Here is a 14,795-nt window from a genome sequence, read left to right as displayed (position 1 = left end):
ATGTCTTCTTAAAAGTGGCTTTAGAAAATGTAATGAAGTGATACTTAAATATCTAAAAATAAACTACTTGCTGTTGATTACTCGTTTATGCATTTAAATGCAATTTGTTAAAGATATTAAACATTGTTGTAATAGAAAACTGGTTAAACTTTGAAATTTCGCATAAGTGTAAACAAGGCATTATAAGAAAAATCTAGTACTATATTTCTAATAATGCCTAATCAATTTGTTCGCTTATTTTTTTACACTTGACAGTAAAAGTGAAATGGAAAGTAATAAACAAAACATTTGGTAGTGTGTAGTTATTACGGTGAATTTGTTTCCCTGCTGATTTTATTTATTTTCAAAAGGTTCCTTTATTTGTTTGTCTTTTCTATTAAATTGTGTTAATATTCAGGTAAAACTTTTATCCAAAAATATTTCCCAGTATTTCTCAATGAAACTTAATTGATTTTTCAGAATGGCCTGCCTCCTCCGTAACCTTAAATATTCGCTCCAACCTATACGTCGATCGTTCACCACCCATAAATTCCTCACAGATGTCCATCCAACAGTTCAAAGTGCCCTTAACAAAAATAAACCCGTCGTTGCCCTCGAATCGACAATAATCACCCATGGAATGCCCTTTCCACAAAATCTGGAAACCGCTTTGGAAGTTGAGGAAATTGTCCGTTCCCAGGGAGCAACTCCAGCCACAATTGCCATCCTAAATGGCAAAGTTAAAGTTGGTCTGAGCTCCCACGACCTCAAAGAACTCGCCTCAACAGATCCCAAGAATGTCATCAAATGCTCCCGTCGCGATTTACCCTATTTGGTTGGGAATTCGCTGTCAGGAGGGACAACTGTGGCGGGTACAATGATTATTGCCAATATGGTTGGCATTCGAATATTCGCAACAGGTGGGATTGGTGGAGTTCATCGAGAAGGCGAGAACACAATGGACGTGTCGGCAGATCTCGTCGAACTGGGAAGAACTCCAGTTTGTGTTGTATCCAGTGGAGTCAAATCGATTTTGGACATTCCAAGAACCTTGGAGTTTCTCGAGACTCAGGGAGTTTGTGTAAGCACCTTTGGTAGTTCAGGAGGCCGTTTTCCTGACTTTTACACAACCGATAGTGGTTGTAAGGTCCCGTACAACGTAGACACCCCTGAAGATGCCGCAAAACTTGTCCATGCCTTGATTGATCTCAAGCTCGAGTCTGGTATGCTCATTGCAGTTCCAGTTCCCGCCGAGTACGCAATGAACAAACAAGAAATCGATGAAGCCATCAATAAAGCTCTGCTCGATGCCAAAGCCAAAGGAATCGAAGGAAAAGCTGTGACTCCCTTCCTTCTGGCTGCCATCTCCAAACTGACTCAAGGAAAGAGTCTTGCCTCCAATATGGCATTAATTAGAAACAACGCCAAAGTCGCCGCACAAATAGCCAAAGCCTACTGCAAAACTTCGACACCAAAAACCCATGACTTAGAAAACCCTCCAGTTGTGATAGGAGGCTCAATTCTCGATCTCTCTATGACTTTGCAGGACGACTTCCAGCTAGATGGATCTACTTACGATGTAAAGGTTAAGCAAACCGCCGGTGGAGTTGGTCGAAACCTCGCGGAAGGAATCTACAAACTTTACGGATCAGCTAAATTCATATCTGCCATTGGCAGTGATGAACTTGGCAAGAGTCTCCTTAACCTCATCCCAGAGCCTTTGACCCCTGGAATCTTCCAGCATCCAAGCAAATCTACGTCGCTCTGTTCAGTGATTTTTGACAAATGTGGAGATTGCAAACTTATTATGGGAAATATGGAAATTCACGGATCCATCAGCCCGGAGCTGATTACCAAAAACGAGCACATCCTCAGCCGAGCTCCTCTCATTGTGATGGACGCTAATTTGCCTCTGCCATCGGTAGAAGCACTCTTGACACTTGCCCAAAAGCACAAGAAACCTGTCTTCTTTGAAACCACCGACATGCGAATAGCTGGAAAGCCATTCATCCTCTCAAAAGATCTCTGGCAAGCAATCAAGTTTATCTCACCTAATCTTTACGAATTAGTTGAGATATCAAGAGTCTTAACAGGACAAGAGCAAACCATTCCCAATGATCACAAAGAACTGATTCCATTTGCCAAAAAAGTTCTTGAATCCATCGATGAGCATTTCCATTGCATTTTACTCACCTTGGGAGCCCATGGAGTTATCGTAGATCGCAGAAAGACCCAGAATCTACTTGATATCGACGGAGATCAGAAGATTCTTGGACGTTCCATTCGTTTTTATCCCACCGAGGAAATCACAAAACTCGTCAATGTCTCTGGAGCTGGAGACAGTTTCGCGAGTGGCTTCATTGCAAATATGTTACGTGGAAAATCCGAGGAAGAATGCATCGCTCTGGGATTCTTTGCTGCCCAAAAAGCCCTCCAAACCGATGGAGCTGTTCCTAAGGAGTATTTCGACAAGGAACCTGTTCTATGTTCCCCAAAGTGGAAGGAAATTTAAGTTAAGGAAACTCTTTAAAGTATTTTTAGATTAAAAAAATAAAAGCTTTATTTTTTCTATAAATTAAAAAAAAAACAGTTTTTAAAAAATCCATGTTTCCGTCTTAGTACTGCCACCTAGAGGGAAGAAAAAGTAACAAAAATGAGTCAATTGAGAGGAGAACAATGTTTTGCTAACAGAACTTACAGTTTAACCACTTTGTCCTTTCCACCTGAAGCTACTTTCGAACCATCGGGTGCCCAATCGACGCCAAATACTTCATCCGCATGACCAGGCAGTTCCTGGGCCAGTTTCTTGGTTTGGACACTCCAAACTGGCGAAGACAAATATTGTTTAAGACAGTTGTTGTTTTTGAAGTTCCTTCTTTCTTCTCTTACCTTTTAACGTTGAATCCTTGCTCCCACTCAGAACCAACCTCGAATCAGCTGACCATGCCAAAGTGTAAACAGCTTGAACATGACCTCGGAATGTAGCTATGAATTTTCCATCTTGAGCTCGCCACAATCGGACTGATTTGTCAAAGGAAGCTGAGGCAATGAACTTGACATCGGGAGAGAACTTTACATCGTTTACGACATTCTGATGTCCAGTCATGCGTTCGATGCACTTTGATTGATTCGATCGCCAGAGGTAGAGAGTGAAATCATCGGAACAGGATACAAAAGACTCCACGCCATCGGGACAGGCTTTGTTGAAGCGCTGTAGGGCCATCTCTTTTAGTTCTTCCTCTGAAATTATTAAGGTTTAGATTATTTTAGTTGTATTCCAAGGAGCGGTATGCAATTTTTACTTGGAATTTGGGAATATTTCTTGTTTCGATCCATGACGGGATGATAGGGTCCAGTTCGGAGGACGTAGTCAGTGCTGAGGGCGATGTAGTTGACCCAATGAGCGTGACCTGTGAAAGTTTTGCATAGAACTCCGTCGGCAGCACGCCACATCTTGACAGTTCGGTCTTTGGAGGATGTGAATACAAGACCAGCTCCACCCCATCTTACAGAAGTCACTGCCATTCCGTGACCTAATACAAGAAGATTTATATTTCCAAACCTTTAAATACAGAAGAAACCTCTTACCAGCTATGACCATTAGACAATGACCCAAGACAGTGTCCCAAATCCTGGCATCTCCATCGGCACCAGCACTGGCCAGCTTTCGACACTCTGGATCCATGTGATAGGGTTCCCAGCTCAAGCCATTTATCCATTTCTTGTGTCCGTTGAGCGGTCGTCCGACTTGTTTGCCAGTTTCGGGATCCCAGATCAGTATGACTCCTGCCTTGCATGCACTGGCGAGTTTCTTCCCATCCGGTGACCATGAGACACACAGAACCCATTGTTTGTGCCCGGAACAGGTGAAATGTGGAGTCTCTGTGTTCAGATCCCACAGACGAACCGTCGTATCACCTGAACCACTTGCCAAGTGCTGTCCATCCGGACTGAATCCAATCGAAACAACCGCCTCTGCATGACCTGGCATGGAACTTGTGCACCTGGTAACTGGACGAACTTTAAACACGGCTTGAGGTTGGTAGACGATGTCGATGACATTTTCTGTGTCGATAGTTTTTAGGTCGAGGGTTTTGTCTAGCGTCTGTTTGATTTCGTCCTCATTGACGAAAAACAAATACGGCGTGGGATCTTCGTTTTTGAGCAGAGCATTGCAGATGAGTCCGAGTTGTTCGACAGTGATTCCCGAGGGTAGATCTATGGGAGGACCCGCTTCTTCGCCAGTATCTGATATTAGACGGGCTTGTACTGTGTGTGGGCCAGTTGATGGGGCTTCCTCGACCGGAGCGTCGGTCATACGTGGTTTTTTGAAGAGGTTTTGATACATTTTTGTGGAATTTCGTAAAAAATTAAAACGAAAAACTTTAGAAACTTTCTTGATGAAACGTGCACAAACTGCAACACACAAATTATTTGACAGTTTTGAAAAGTCAAAACAAAGGGAAACGTGCGATGTCGATAACAGCGATGTTATCGAATAATGAACGCATTCAGAGTGAATATATTTCTGTGACTGTTTTTCAATGATAGCATTTTTGTAAGGGGTTTCCAATACAAGGTTTTCTTAGGCTAGGCGCGCACATGCAACTTTTAGTTTCGAAACTGTTTGGTTTCTAATCTGAGCACTATAGACTTATACGAGAGTCCGCGCACATGCAGACACCATTCGGTCGCCCATTCGAGCAACTTTTTAGTTTGTGTTTTGACACAAACTAAACGATCACCCCAAACCAATTCCTTAGTTTGTGTCTCAAGGAATTTTAGGTAACTGCGCGCACTTTCAACTAAATCGTTGAACAATTTTCTTTAAGTGCAAGAGAAAAAAAGAATTAGTCAATGTTTTCCTTTCACAAAAAATTCTGAGGGAAGAGTACCACCTTACATCTCAATTTCACTAGTTTTCTCTTTCATACATTGATTGCGAAAATTTATTAGTTGCTTAAACCCATAAAAAATGTCTGTATCCTACTATGATACACGTAACTGCGCGCACATGCAACTAAATAGTTTCTTTCGTATGTTTGTATTAGTGCATTTCAGTGGAATGATTCTTTAAAGAATGACGAGGTTAGTAGGATACTTCCAGACTCGCAGAATAATATAACCTTCTCGTATGTTTGTTTTCATAATTCAATTTGCTACTTTTTAAACGTCAAATGTATTTATGTACTGAAAGGAGGTGGTTATTATTATTTGTAACTCAAAACAAAACATATTTTTTAATTTTTATTTTATTTTCAGATTATTATGACTTCAATCGTATCAAAGTGCGTCATCGTTTAAAAAATGGAATAAAGCACAATTATTTCAAATGATGTTTCGCCTCTCACAAATGGGAATGGCAAGAGTAAAACAACGCTGTCGCCATCGAATGCTATCAACCAGACTGCAAATGGAATTGTATACAATAAAGAATAACATAAACAACACTGAAATGGAAAAGCACCCACGGGAGCAGCAGTATCAGGAAGAGGAGAATTCTATGATGATACTAATCGGAGCAAATCTTCATTCGAAAAGGTTCCTCTACACACAGCCTTCCTAGTATATCTTGGCTTTTACCTGCTCATAATATTGGGCTACATCAATCAATTGATGTGTGCCCCAAAAGTAGCTAAAGAAATTAATCGAGAGGTAAGATGACGATTTGAATTGATTTGAAATCAACGAACTGACTGAGTCTAAAATTAGATTTTTTTTCAGGGTTATGTTACGCTTTACGATGCCTTCGAGAGCTTCTAATCACGCTATATCTATCGGAAAGCTCGAGATTGCTGGAATCCACCGATTTGCATTGTCCTGGCGGAGGTAACCCTCAACGATCTCATAATCAAGGACTACGGTTGGACATTCGAGTTCAATAGAACAGAAACACGATGTCTGAACCTGAATTACAACTACTTGGGAAAAGAATCATGCATCGATTATACTTGGCATTCGATTGTCAGGAGTTACAACAAAAGACACAATAACATGAAAGATGTGGACAGTGTTCTGCGACAATGTACAATTAATGGTGAGCCAAAAATAGGCAAACCATGGAAAAAAATGTTGATAATTGTCGAAGGTGTTTTCAGTATGGAGGGTTCAATTGTCCGATTGCCTGAGGTTATTGCATTAAAGAAGAAATACAAAGCTTATTTGTATTTGGATGCGGCGCATAGTGTGGCAGCGATGGGACCAAATGGTCGCGGTATTATCGACCATTCTAATGGGCTTTGGCAGTGCTGGCGGTTAAATTGATGAAGTGATTCAATAGTCCTAAATTATTTAAGTTAACCACGAGATCTTAATCTGATTACTTATTAAGTTAAAAGGAATAAATAAATAAAGGAATAAGTTCATTTAATAATTCATTAAATAAGAATGTCATTTATTTGAGGTATGAGAAGGTATAAGCATAAAGTTAGTTACTGAAGATCTATTATATCTATTTGTATCACTAAAAATAAATAAGTAAAGTAAAATTAAAAGATCTTTTATTTTAATTGAAAAAAGTTAACATCCATCAAAGCCACAATTTTGTTGGGGGTATTTTGTTTTGTTCCAATTTGTAAAAATCCATTTCCAGAAATTTGTATTGACTTATGATATTAAAAAAAATATTCAATTTTGAATTCCAACAGTAGATTTTCTCTTTTCTTTCATACGCAAAAGATAGGACAGATCTGAAACAATTTCGTTTCGTGTATATGAGATAGAAAAAGTGAATAAATGTTTCCTGTGTATTGGTTTATTTCGTTGATTGCTTTTGGAGTTGCTTATGTGCGCGATGTTTGGGCAACTAACGATCAAACTATTTGGTTTCGAAAAAGTTGCATGTGCGCGCCTAGCCTTATGGTATAATAATGTAAGAACAATATTTTTTTAAGATAAATAATATTTACCTTTCCGTTGCAATTTTTTTATGACCAATTTAAAGAAGGCAAGTTTTAAAGTGTAATGGGGCAGTTTTAACTTGACAAATGTCAAAAGATGACACATTCAAAAGTGACAGCAGTAATTTAATGGTAGAATTTCCTCAATTCAAATTATCTTAACAACAATTCTGAAAGGCCAAAAATTACTTGAACTTATTGATATTTGTTTGGTCTGGGAAATATTATTTATGTAGAGGCATCTGATTGCAATAAGAATTGTTTGGTGTGGGAGGATGTATTTTGTAGACTCATCAAGGTCATCGGCAGGAGTAAACAAATCCAAGCGATCTACGGTGGTGTTATGATACAGAAAAAGGAAACTACTTTGAAAAAGGGCTCGCTACCGTATATCGCTTTTGCTTGTCTGAGGCTTCTAAAGTTTTGTGTTTCATAAGATGTCTGTAGTCTATATTCGGATAAGTTCTTTTAGCCAAGGTGTTTTAGTTTAATACTATTTTTTGTTGTTGTTTTGTTCCTTAATATTTTCTTTGAAAAGTGCAATCAATTTCTCAAAAAACATACAAAGCGTCAAAAAATAACTTAATAACTTTAAATTGATTTTATTGCACATATCATTTCAAAATGGCAGCTGGAAAGCATTTATGCAATGACATCTATTTTTTATTGGTCTACGGCTTGACTAACACCTCCGTTAATTTTTAAATCATAATTACTCAATTGTATTTTTTGATTATGTATAAAAATAGAAATAAAATAGAAAAATAGAAATACGTTGAGATTTTTGTGATATTCCGAATTTCGGACAAATGGTGTCATTCTAAAGTAAAGAGTGAACAATTTGCCAAAGAAATCGTTAATAATAAACGATATTTGCAATATAAATATACTTACTCATAAAGAAAATGTATTTTCACGACATATTAAAAATTTCAAGTGAATCGGTTAAAATTTGTCAGAGCTATGAATCCTGGCAACTTGCGGTATTTGGATAAATGTTTTTTAGTTTTGAGTTATAGCCAATTAGTTGTAATTTTGGAATACCTTTCAATGAAATATTAAAAACGGAGCACTAGCAATCTGAATGCTATCCCAGGCATTGTGACTGCTTTCTATCATAATTGGAAATTGAATTAAAATAAGAAGTAAGTAATTTAAGTTATCCTCTTTTTTACAGGTAATTGTATCAAAAACGCGTGGTTCTGTTTTTATTATTAAGTCAACACATTTATTCAGACTTTAATCAAGTCAAAAATCAACGAGTTTGAGCCAACGAGTGAAGGCTGTGTTGGGAATGAACGAGCTAAGTAAATCTATTGTATTAAACAATTGTATCTTGCTGTCTAAAAACAATATAGTTTTATCAGTCCATCACATACAATACATAAATACAGTTACCATTTTCGTCATGTTTCAAATTTAAATAATGAAGCTTTGTGCTCGCTTTAGATCGTAATATTTTTAAATATCGCTCAACGCCAGAATAGATCTATTTGCTATTTTATCACAACTGACAACTGTATTGTATTGTCATTTGTCGTTTTGTTTGTTTTATTACAGATTCTATGTGTATCAGTGCTTTTTTACCTTCTGTTGTTAAATTTATAAAAGAAAAGTTAACTTTCTTCTCAACGTCCGAGGTTTGACTCTACGTTACGTTTTGTAAACCCTTAGGTAGAGCTCTATGATACATGATATCGTAAAATATCGTAAAGTCTATAAGAAGCCTGTCAAAGGAAGGAACTTAGGGTTGGTCCTTTCAGTTGTATTGTTTTGTTTGTGTCAGAAAAAAGCAACTTCATATAGATTACCACTGAATTGATGTTTTGCAAGCAAATCTAAAAAAAATCAGTTTTACTCTGAATTCTTTCATTTTCTTTTAGATTGAAACACACCTTTCCATAAATCAAAAATTTCCTTTCGTTAAGTTTTTAAATTCTTCTTTCTTCTTCATTTGCTGTCAAAATTTAACGAAATTTTTTTCAAAAATTCAAACAAACCAAATTTTTCTCAGTAAAATCAAAAAATACAATTTTCCATTAAAAAAATGTTAAATGCCGAATATGAAATACAAAATTTCGGTTTCTCTGTACAACAGATGAAGCTTGAACGTAAGTTATTCCTTCCAATTTTTATAACAACCTGTAAAATTCCCAATTTATTACGTAGGACGTCATGTTATCAAACAACATCTCTACACACTTCTCAAACATTTCATAAATTCCTTAATAAAAAAGTCAAATGTATCCCAAGAAACATCCGCCAAATTAATTGCACTCCAGAAAGATTTATCCGAAAAGATGTTCGCCTCCTTCGAGAAGACCCTCGAGGCCATAGAAAGGCTGGACGAACAAAATTTCTCTATTCCCGATTATGTCCTCCTCCATCAAGACCTAAATCACGCCAAAGGCTACACCAAAGACGATGAAAATAGACTGCAAAGTGAAGTCGAAAGCCTGAACAAAAAGTTCCTTGAGGTAAGTCCGACTCCCTAAATAAATAAACCAAACCCGGTTCCTGATGCGGGAACAATAATTCCAGAACTCAGTGATGATATCTGCGATTGAATCTGAAAACAGCAAATATCTCGAGATCCAAAACGTTGTCCAGGAAGAGCTCAAAGTATTCCAAACCGTCCAGGAGACCTTTTCAGCCATAAACATTCAAAATATGCGCCAAATGGTAAACAATGTAAAACAGACCCTTAACAAGCTAGATGCAAAGAAATAAATTTAAAAATAGATTCAGTTTGAAATTTTTGAATTTAAATTGGAAAAATCATAAATGCGTTTGTGTGTGCTTCGTTGAGAAAATGAGAAAATGAAAATTGTTCGTCTCTTCTTTGGGGGATTGGGAAATTCTATTTGTGTCGTCGTCCTCCCCCCTTTTTCATGATGCTGCTGGATGGGGGACGGCAAACGACAATCGGCAAATGGAAAACTCATGGTGTATTCATTTATTCGCCGCATCGTCGTCTTTTATACTTCTACTTTATAGCACCGTCTCTTCACTGCTCATCGTCGTCTTCGTCTGTCGTAGTCGTCGTAGTTGTATCGTATGAAAAATTCCTTTCACTCGGCCATTTTGGCGAAAATTTTTTCCATCCATCCAAGTGCAAGTGAGAAAATTCTCGACGAAAAGTCAAATTTCTCTGAAAGTAAGTTAAGACAGCCCACAAATTAAGTGGAATTAAAAACATTTTATTACAGGAAACATTAAAACGCAGTTTTCATTTGGAAAGGCGTTTTAGTTTTCAAGAAAATCCATAAAGTTCAGCCGGGTGCAGTTGAGGCTACAGTGTGTGCAGTGCACCAGCAGCAGAGCACACCATATTTTTTTTTTCAAACTCTTCCTTTTTTAAGAAGAGAACCCAGCATCATATATTTTTAATTTTTAAAGTTCAAAGATGAATGTCGAGAAATTGAAACGCCTCCAGGCTCAGGTAAGAATCGGTGGAAAAGGTACCCCACGTCGTAAGAAGAAGGTTGTGCATCAGACCGCAGCCACCGATGACAAAAAATTACAGAGTTCTCTGAAGAAGCTCTCGGTGAGCACGATTCCGGGCATCGAAGAGGTTAACATCATCAAGGACGATCTGAGCGTCATTCACTTCAATAATCCCAAGGCACAGGCATCGCTGTCGGCGAATACGTTCGCCATAACCGGACATGGGGAGAATAAGAAGATTGTTGAGATGTTGCCAGAAATTCTGCCACAATTGGGCCAGGACACGGTTGTTCAGTTGAGGCGATTTGCAAGTAACATCAATGCGGCACACAAGAACCTCAGTAGTGTGGTGGAGGAGGACGATGTGCCCACATTGGTGGGTGACTTTGAGGAGGCCTCGAAGTATGAGGTCAATCCGGTTATTGTGCCTTTAGCTGAGGAAATCAAAGAGTTGCAGGAAGTCGTTAAAGAACAGAAGGATGTGGGTCAGAATAAGTCGTCAATCAATGAAGACGGTTTGAAGAAGGAGGAAGAAGGAGACAAGAAATCAGTAGATAACAAGTCATCGAAGAAGGATCAAAAGGGCAAGGAAGGGGGAAAGAAAGGTGACAACAAGAATAAGCCATCCAATGAGAGTACAAAGAAAGAAAACTCAATTAAGCAAAACGATGTAAATAATGTAAATGAAGGAAAGAAAGACCAGAAAGCCAGTGGGGGTCAAGGAAAGGGTAATAAGAAGGGTAAGGGAGGAGGTGAGGCGGATAAACCTAAAGAAGCCGAAACTGCTGTGAATAAAACAGCAACCGCTCCAGTCGAGGTTAAACCAGAACAGATTCAAGCTAAAAAAGTAGAACAAGTCCAAGCGAAGAAACCTAAAGAAGCTCCCAAGAAGTCGGAAGCACCTGTAGCTAAGACTTCTTCAGAGGGACAGAAGTCTCCTACCGATGGTCAGAAATCACCAAAACCAGCTCAGAAGGCGGAGAATGAGAAGAAACCTGAAGCAACTGAGAAGATAGAAGTGCAAAAGCCAGTAGTAGTACAAGAAGCAGCTAAAAAGACAGGAACTATCCCAAAGACTGCTGAAATTCCGAAAGAAGCACAAATCAAAAATGAAGTAGTAGCAAAACCAGCCGAAGCAACAAAAACCGAAAAGTCCGCTGCAAAACCGGTTGAAGCTCCAAAGCCGGTAGAGACACCAAAAGCAGTTGAAAAACCTAAACCAGTTGAAGCTCCAAAAGCTGTTGTAGCTCAAGCTCCTCAACCAGTAAAGGAAGTGAAGCCAGTAGAAGCTGCCAAGCCAGTAGAATCGCCAAAATCAGCAGAAGCTCCAAAGCCAGCAGCTGCACCTAAACCAACTGAAGTTGCAAAGCCAGTTGAAGCACCTAAAGTAGAAGCTCCAAAACCTGCAGAAGCACCTAAGCCAGCTGTGTCTCCTAAACCAACAGAATCGCCTAAACAACAAGCGGCTGCCCCGAAACCTGCCGAAGCACCAAAGCAAGCAGAAGCACCCAAACAGGCTGCCAAACCCGTTGAATCACCTAAAAGTCTAGAAGCTGCAAAACAAGTGGAGACACCAAAACCAGCGGAAGCTCCCAAGGCTGTAGCGGAGCCAGCCAAACCAGTGGTAGAAGCACAGAAAGCACAGGAATCAAAACCTAAGCAAGACTTAAAACTAGTTATCCCTCCGAAGGAGGCAGAAACTCCAAAAACTGTGGAAACACCAAAATCAGGCGAACCACCAAAACAACCATCAACACCGAAAGCCGCCCTAACACCAACATCAGCTGGAAATAAGCAATCAGACGCACCGAAGAAATCACCAAGAAGTCCCAAAACATCGGAGTCGAAGGGAGGGCTACCAGCAAAGCCTGAAACTACAAGAAAGCCCGCACCTAAGGTTGCTGAATCACCAAAAACACATGAAGCTGCTAACAAATCTCCAACCACAGCAAAACCAGTAGAAAGTGCCAAACCTGTTTCAGTTCCAAAGACTCCAGAAGCTGCAAAACCATCTCCAGAAACTCCAAAACCAGCTCAAGAATCAAAACCAGTGGAAACTCAAAAGAAACCAGAGACACCTAAACCAGCCGAAGCTCCTAAGGTTGTTGAGGCAGCAAAGACTCCAGAATCTCCGAAGCCAGTTGTAGCTCCAAAGCCAACTGAAGCACCAAAAACACCCGATTCACCGAAACCAATTGTTGCTCCTAAGCCAGTTGAAGCCGCAAAGACACCAGAAACACCCAAGCCAGTAGCAGCTGTAGCCCCCACCGCCGCCAAGCCGGCCGAAGTAGTAAAAACACCTGAACTGCCAAAACCAGTGGAAGCTCCTAAATCAGTGGAAGCTCCTAAAACACCAGAAACTCCAAAACCAGTCGAAGCTCCTAAGCCAGTTGAATCACCCAAGACAGGAGAAGCGCCAAAGACACCTATTGCTGCAAAAATTGTTGAAGCTCCCAAAACACCTGATGCGCCAAAAGACACCCCATCTTCTCTTCCAACAGCAGCAGCACAATCAAAACCTGAAGTCAAGCCATTAACACTCGCTGATGTTATTAAATCGCAAGAATCATCTGGACAAGTGCCATCGCCCACAGTTGCTGATGTTCCTTCTCCTGCTGCTGCTGCCGCACCATCTCCAACTGCAGTAGTAGCACCAAAGACACCCGAAGCAACGAAACAACCTGAGTCACCGAAAATAATCGAGCCAGTAGCTGAAGCCGCCAAAAAACCCGACCAGCAACAAAAGAATAACAAGGCACAATCGCCAAGGCCAAAACAAGGCAGTCCAGCAAAGCAGCAGCCACCAAAACAAAGCACACCGAAACCTCAGGACAAGCAACCTTCTCCTAAGCCACAACAACAACAACAGCAACAACAACCAAAACAACCGTCCCCGAAACCAGCAACCGCTCCTAAGCCTCAGCCTCAACAAAAGCCAGCGCCACCAGCTTCACCAGTTAAACAAGAACCTGGTTCTCCTGTAAAAGCTCCAGGAGTTGGATCAACTCCTGCATCGCCTGCAAAGTTAGAGCCACCTTCGCCTAAGCCAGCACAACAGCCCAAGCAGGCCTCTCCGAAACCCCAGCAGCCAAAGCAAAAGGCAAAGTCTCCACAGCCACCACAACAATCCCAACAAAAGCCACAAGCTAATGCTGCTGCTGCTGCTGTTGCTGCTCCACCACCAGCACAACCACCACAACCCGCACAACCGGAAAAGAAGTAGATAGAAGTCGAGAAGTTCTCACCCAGCAGCATTAAACAGACGAGCCCTCACTTGTTCTATTTTCACAAAATCATACATCACAACGACTAATGTTCCTTAGAATGGCAATGGGCCTACTCGCTTCGCCTTAACACAATATTCTAGTCCTACTCGAACATATTGTTACTCACGACAGTTCCTCAAGCTTTTAATCTCTTTTTTCTTCTATTACTAAGTTTGTTTTTTGTTTGTGTTTTGAAAATGTTTGTTACTTAAAGAAAAGGAAAGGCTGCAGAGGTGAATCCTAACATAATACACTAAGTGTTCTTCGCTCAACGTATTTATACGCTCATCATCGAATCACCACTTCCATTAAACCATCTTTCAAGATCCACTCCACATCAAACCAATCCATCCATTTATTGAATTGAGTTCTTATCCCACCATTTATTTGCATTTCTATAAACTTTTAGGGAACCCATCCCAGGTTCCAAGGTTGTTTTTCTCTTTATGTTTGCCCGTTTTCGAGTTATACACTTGCCTTTGAGATTTTTTGAGATATTCATAATTTTTTTTTCTTGTAGAAACGTAAAAAAGACGCGTTTATTTCAACGCATTTTTTTCTCTTCTCTTTGATTTTACAACGAATTTTTTAAACTTAATATTTTGTAGATTATAGTTTTTGTTTTTGGGTTTTAGGTTTTAACGTTTCTAACTCACTTTTTAGAAATCCCGCACCGAAAAACTCATAAACCAGTCTTTTTAAAAAAATACTCATTTTTATTTTATATTTTTATTTGAATGAATAAAGACAAAAGAAAATTGTTTTATTGTTAATTGAATTTTTATATAAAATTATATTGGCTTTTATATAAACGTGATTGGGAGAAAAATAAAATAAATTTTAAAGAATTTTATTAATAAACTAATATTTTGGACAATACAAAAAAAGTTCCTCGTCTTCTGTGAGATGATACTGAAATAATAAAAAAATAAAAACTAACAAAAAAAGAAGAAGATGAATTTAAAAAGTAAAAGAAAAAGAAAAACTGACTGTTAATTAAATTATTATAAACAAAACGAAATAAAATTTCAAATATTTATATAAATTTAACTTTGTAAACAAAGTTTTGTACCTTTTTCGGATGTTTATTTGTCTTTTGTTTTTTGTTTTTCTTTGAAGTTAATAAAAATATATATATATACATAATGCTTGCAAAATGTTTGAGTTTTTTTTATATTTTTTTAAATGTAAGAATGTACTTTTT

At 38.9% G+C, this 14,795-nt stretch overlaps 4 protein-coding genes and 1 long non-coding RNA gene across 5 annotated transcripts; 4 read left to right on the top strand and 1 right to left on the bottom strand.

The window, feature by feature from the left end:
• Nucleotides 1-253: 253 nt before the first annotated feature.
• LOC129945960 (uncharacterized) lies at nucleotides 254-2,558 on the top strand. The gene is made up of 2 exons (XM_056055957.1): nucleotides 254-397; nucleotides 460-2,558. Exon 2 carries the CDS (start codon nucleotides 461-463, stop codon nucleotides 2,489-2,491), a length of 2,031 nt encoding a protein of 676 aa, XP_055911932.1. The 5' UTR covers nucleotides 254-397; nucleotide 460; the 3' UTR covers nucleotides 2,492-2,558.
• Nucleotides 2,512-4,425, bottom strand: LOC129945962 (protein Notchless). Its single transcript, XM_056055958.1, has 5 exons — nucleotides 3,568-4,425; nucleotides 3,282-3,512; nucleotides 2,869-3,219; nucleotides 2,678-2,804; nucleotides 2,512-2,607 (listed from the first exon to the last, which is right to left on the bottom strand). The coding sequence occupies exons 1-5, from the start codon at nucleotides 4,325-4,327 to the stop codon at nucleotides 2,595-2,597; spliced, it is 1,482 nt and encodes a 493-aa protein (XP_055911933.1). The 5' UTR covers nucleotides 4,328-4,425; the 3' UTR covers nucleotides 2,512-2,594.
• A 668-nt stretch (nucleotides 4,426-5,093) lies between these two features.
• On the top strand, nucleotides 5,094-6,421 carry LOC129946675 (uncharacterized). Its single transcript, XR_008781633.1, has 3 exons — nucleotides 5,094-5,179; nucleotides 5,242-5,634; nucleotides 5,692-6,421. It is a non-coding gene; the product is annotated as an uncharacterized LOC129946675 (long non-coding RNA).
• A 2,432-nt stretch (nucleotides 6,422-8,853) lies between these two features.
• LOC129945543 (uncharacterized) lies at nucleotides 8,854-9,697 on the top strand. Its single transcript, XM_056055352.1, has 3 exons — nucleotides 8,854-8,989; nucleotides 9,048-9,355; nucleotides 9,420-9,697. Exons 1-3 carry the CDS (start codon nucleotides 8,926-8,928, stop codon nucleotides 9,606-9,608), a joined length of 561 nt encoding a protein of 186 aa, XP_055911327.1. The 5' UTR covers nucleotides 8,854-8,925; the 3' UTR covers nucleotides 9,609-9,697.
• Nucleotides 9,698-9,844: 147 nt separating this feature from the next.
• On the top strand, nucleotides 9,845-14,357 carry LOC129945542 (proteoglycan 4). Its single transcript, XM_056055351.1, has 2 exons — nucleotides 9,845-10,035; nucleotides 10,088-14,357. The coding sequence occupies exon 2, from the start codon at nucleotides 10,285-10,287 to the stop codon at nucleotides 13,546-13,548; it is 3,264 nt and encodes a 1,087-aa protein (XP_055911326.1). The 5' UTR covers nucleotides 9,845-10,035; nucleotides 10,088-10,284; the 3' UTR covers nucleotides 13,549-14,357.
• Nucleotides 14,358-14,795: the final 438 nt, after the last annotated feature.

The sequence above is a fragment of the Eupeodes corollae genome, chromosome 2, assembly GCF_945859685.1.
Source record: "Eupeodes corollae chromosome 2, idEupCoro1.1, whole genome shotgun sequence".
NCBI classification, from domain to species: Eukaryota; Metazoa; Arthropoda; class Insecta; order Diptera; family Syrphidae; genus Eupeodes; species Eupeodes corollae.
The sequence above is the reverse complement of the archived record's forward strand: the minus strand, read 5'-3'. Positions and strand labels throughout refer to the sequence as shown.

Coding starts and splice junctions, on each gene's coding strand:
- LOC129945960 (XM_056055957.1), top strand. CDS start 461: ATGGCCTGCCTCCTCCGTAACCTTAAATATTCGCTCCAACCTATACGT.
- LOC129945543 (XM_056055352.1), top strand. CDS start 8,926: ATGTTAAATGCCGAATATGAAATACAAAATTTCGGTTTCTCTGTACAA. Junction 8,990..9,047: donor ACAACAGATGAAGCTTGAAC/GTAAGTTATTCC, acceptor TTTATTACGTAG/GACGTCATGTTATCAAACAA. Junction 9,356..9,419: donor TGAACAAAAAGTTCCTTGAG/GTAAGTCCGACT, acceptor CAATAATTCCAG/AACTCAGTGATGATATCTGC.
- LOC129945542 (XM_056055351.1), top strand. CDS start 10,285: ATGAATGTCGAGAAATTGAAACGCCTCCAGGCTCAGGTAAGAATCGGT.
- LOC129945962 (XM_056055958.1), bottom strand. CDS start 4,327: ATGTATCAAAACCTCTTCAAAAAACCACGTATGACCGACGCTCCGGTC. Junction 3,513..3,567: donor TTGTCTAATGGTCATAGCTG/GTAAGAGGTTTC, acceptor TTCTTGTATTAG/GTCACGGAATGGCAGTGACT. Junction 3,220..3,281: donor GAAATATTCCCAAATTCCAA/GTAAAAATTGCA, acceptor TAATAATTTCAG/AGGAAGAACTAAAAGAGATG.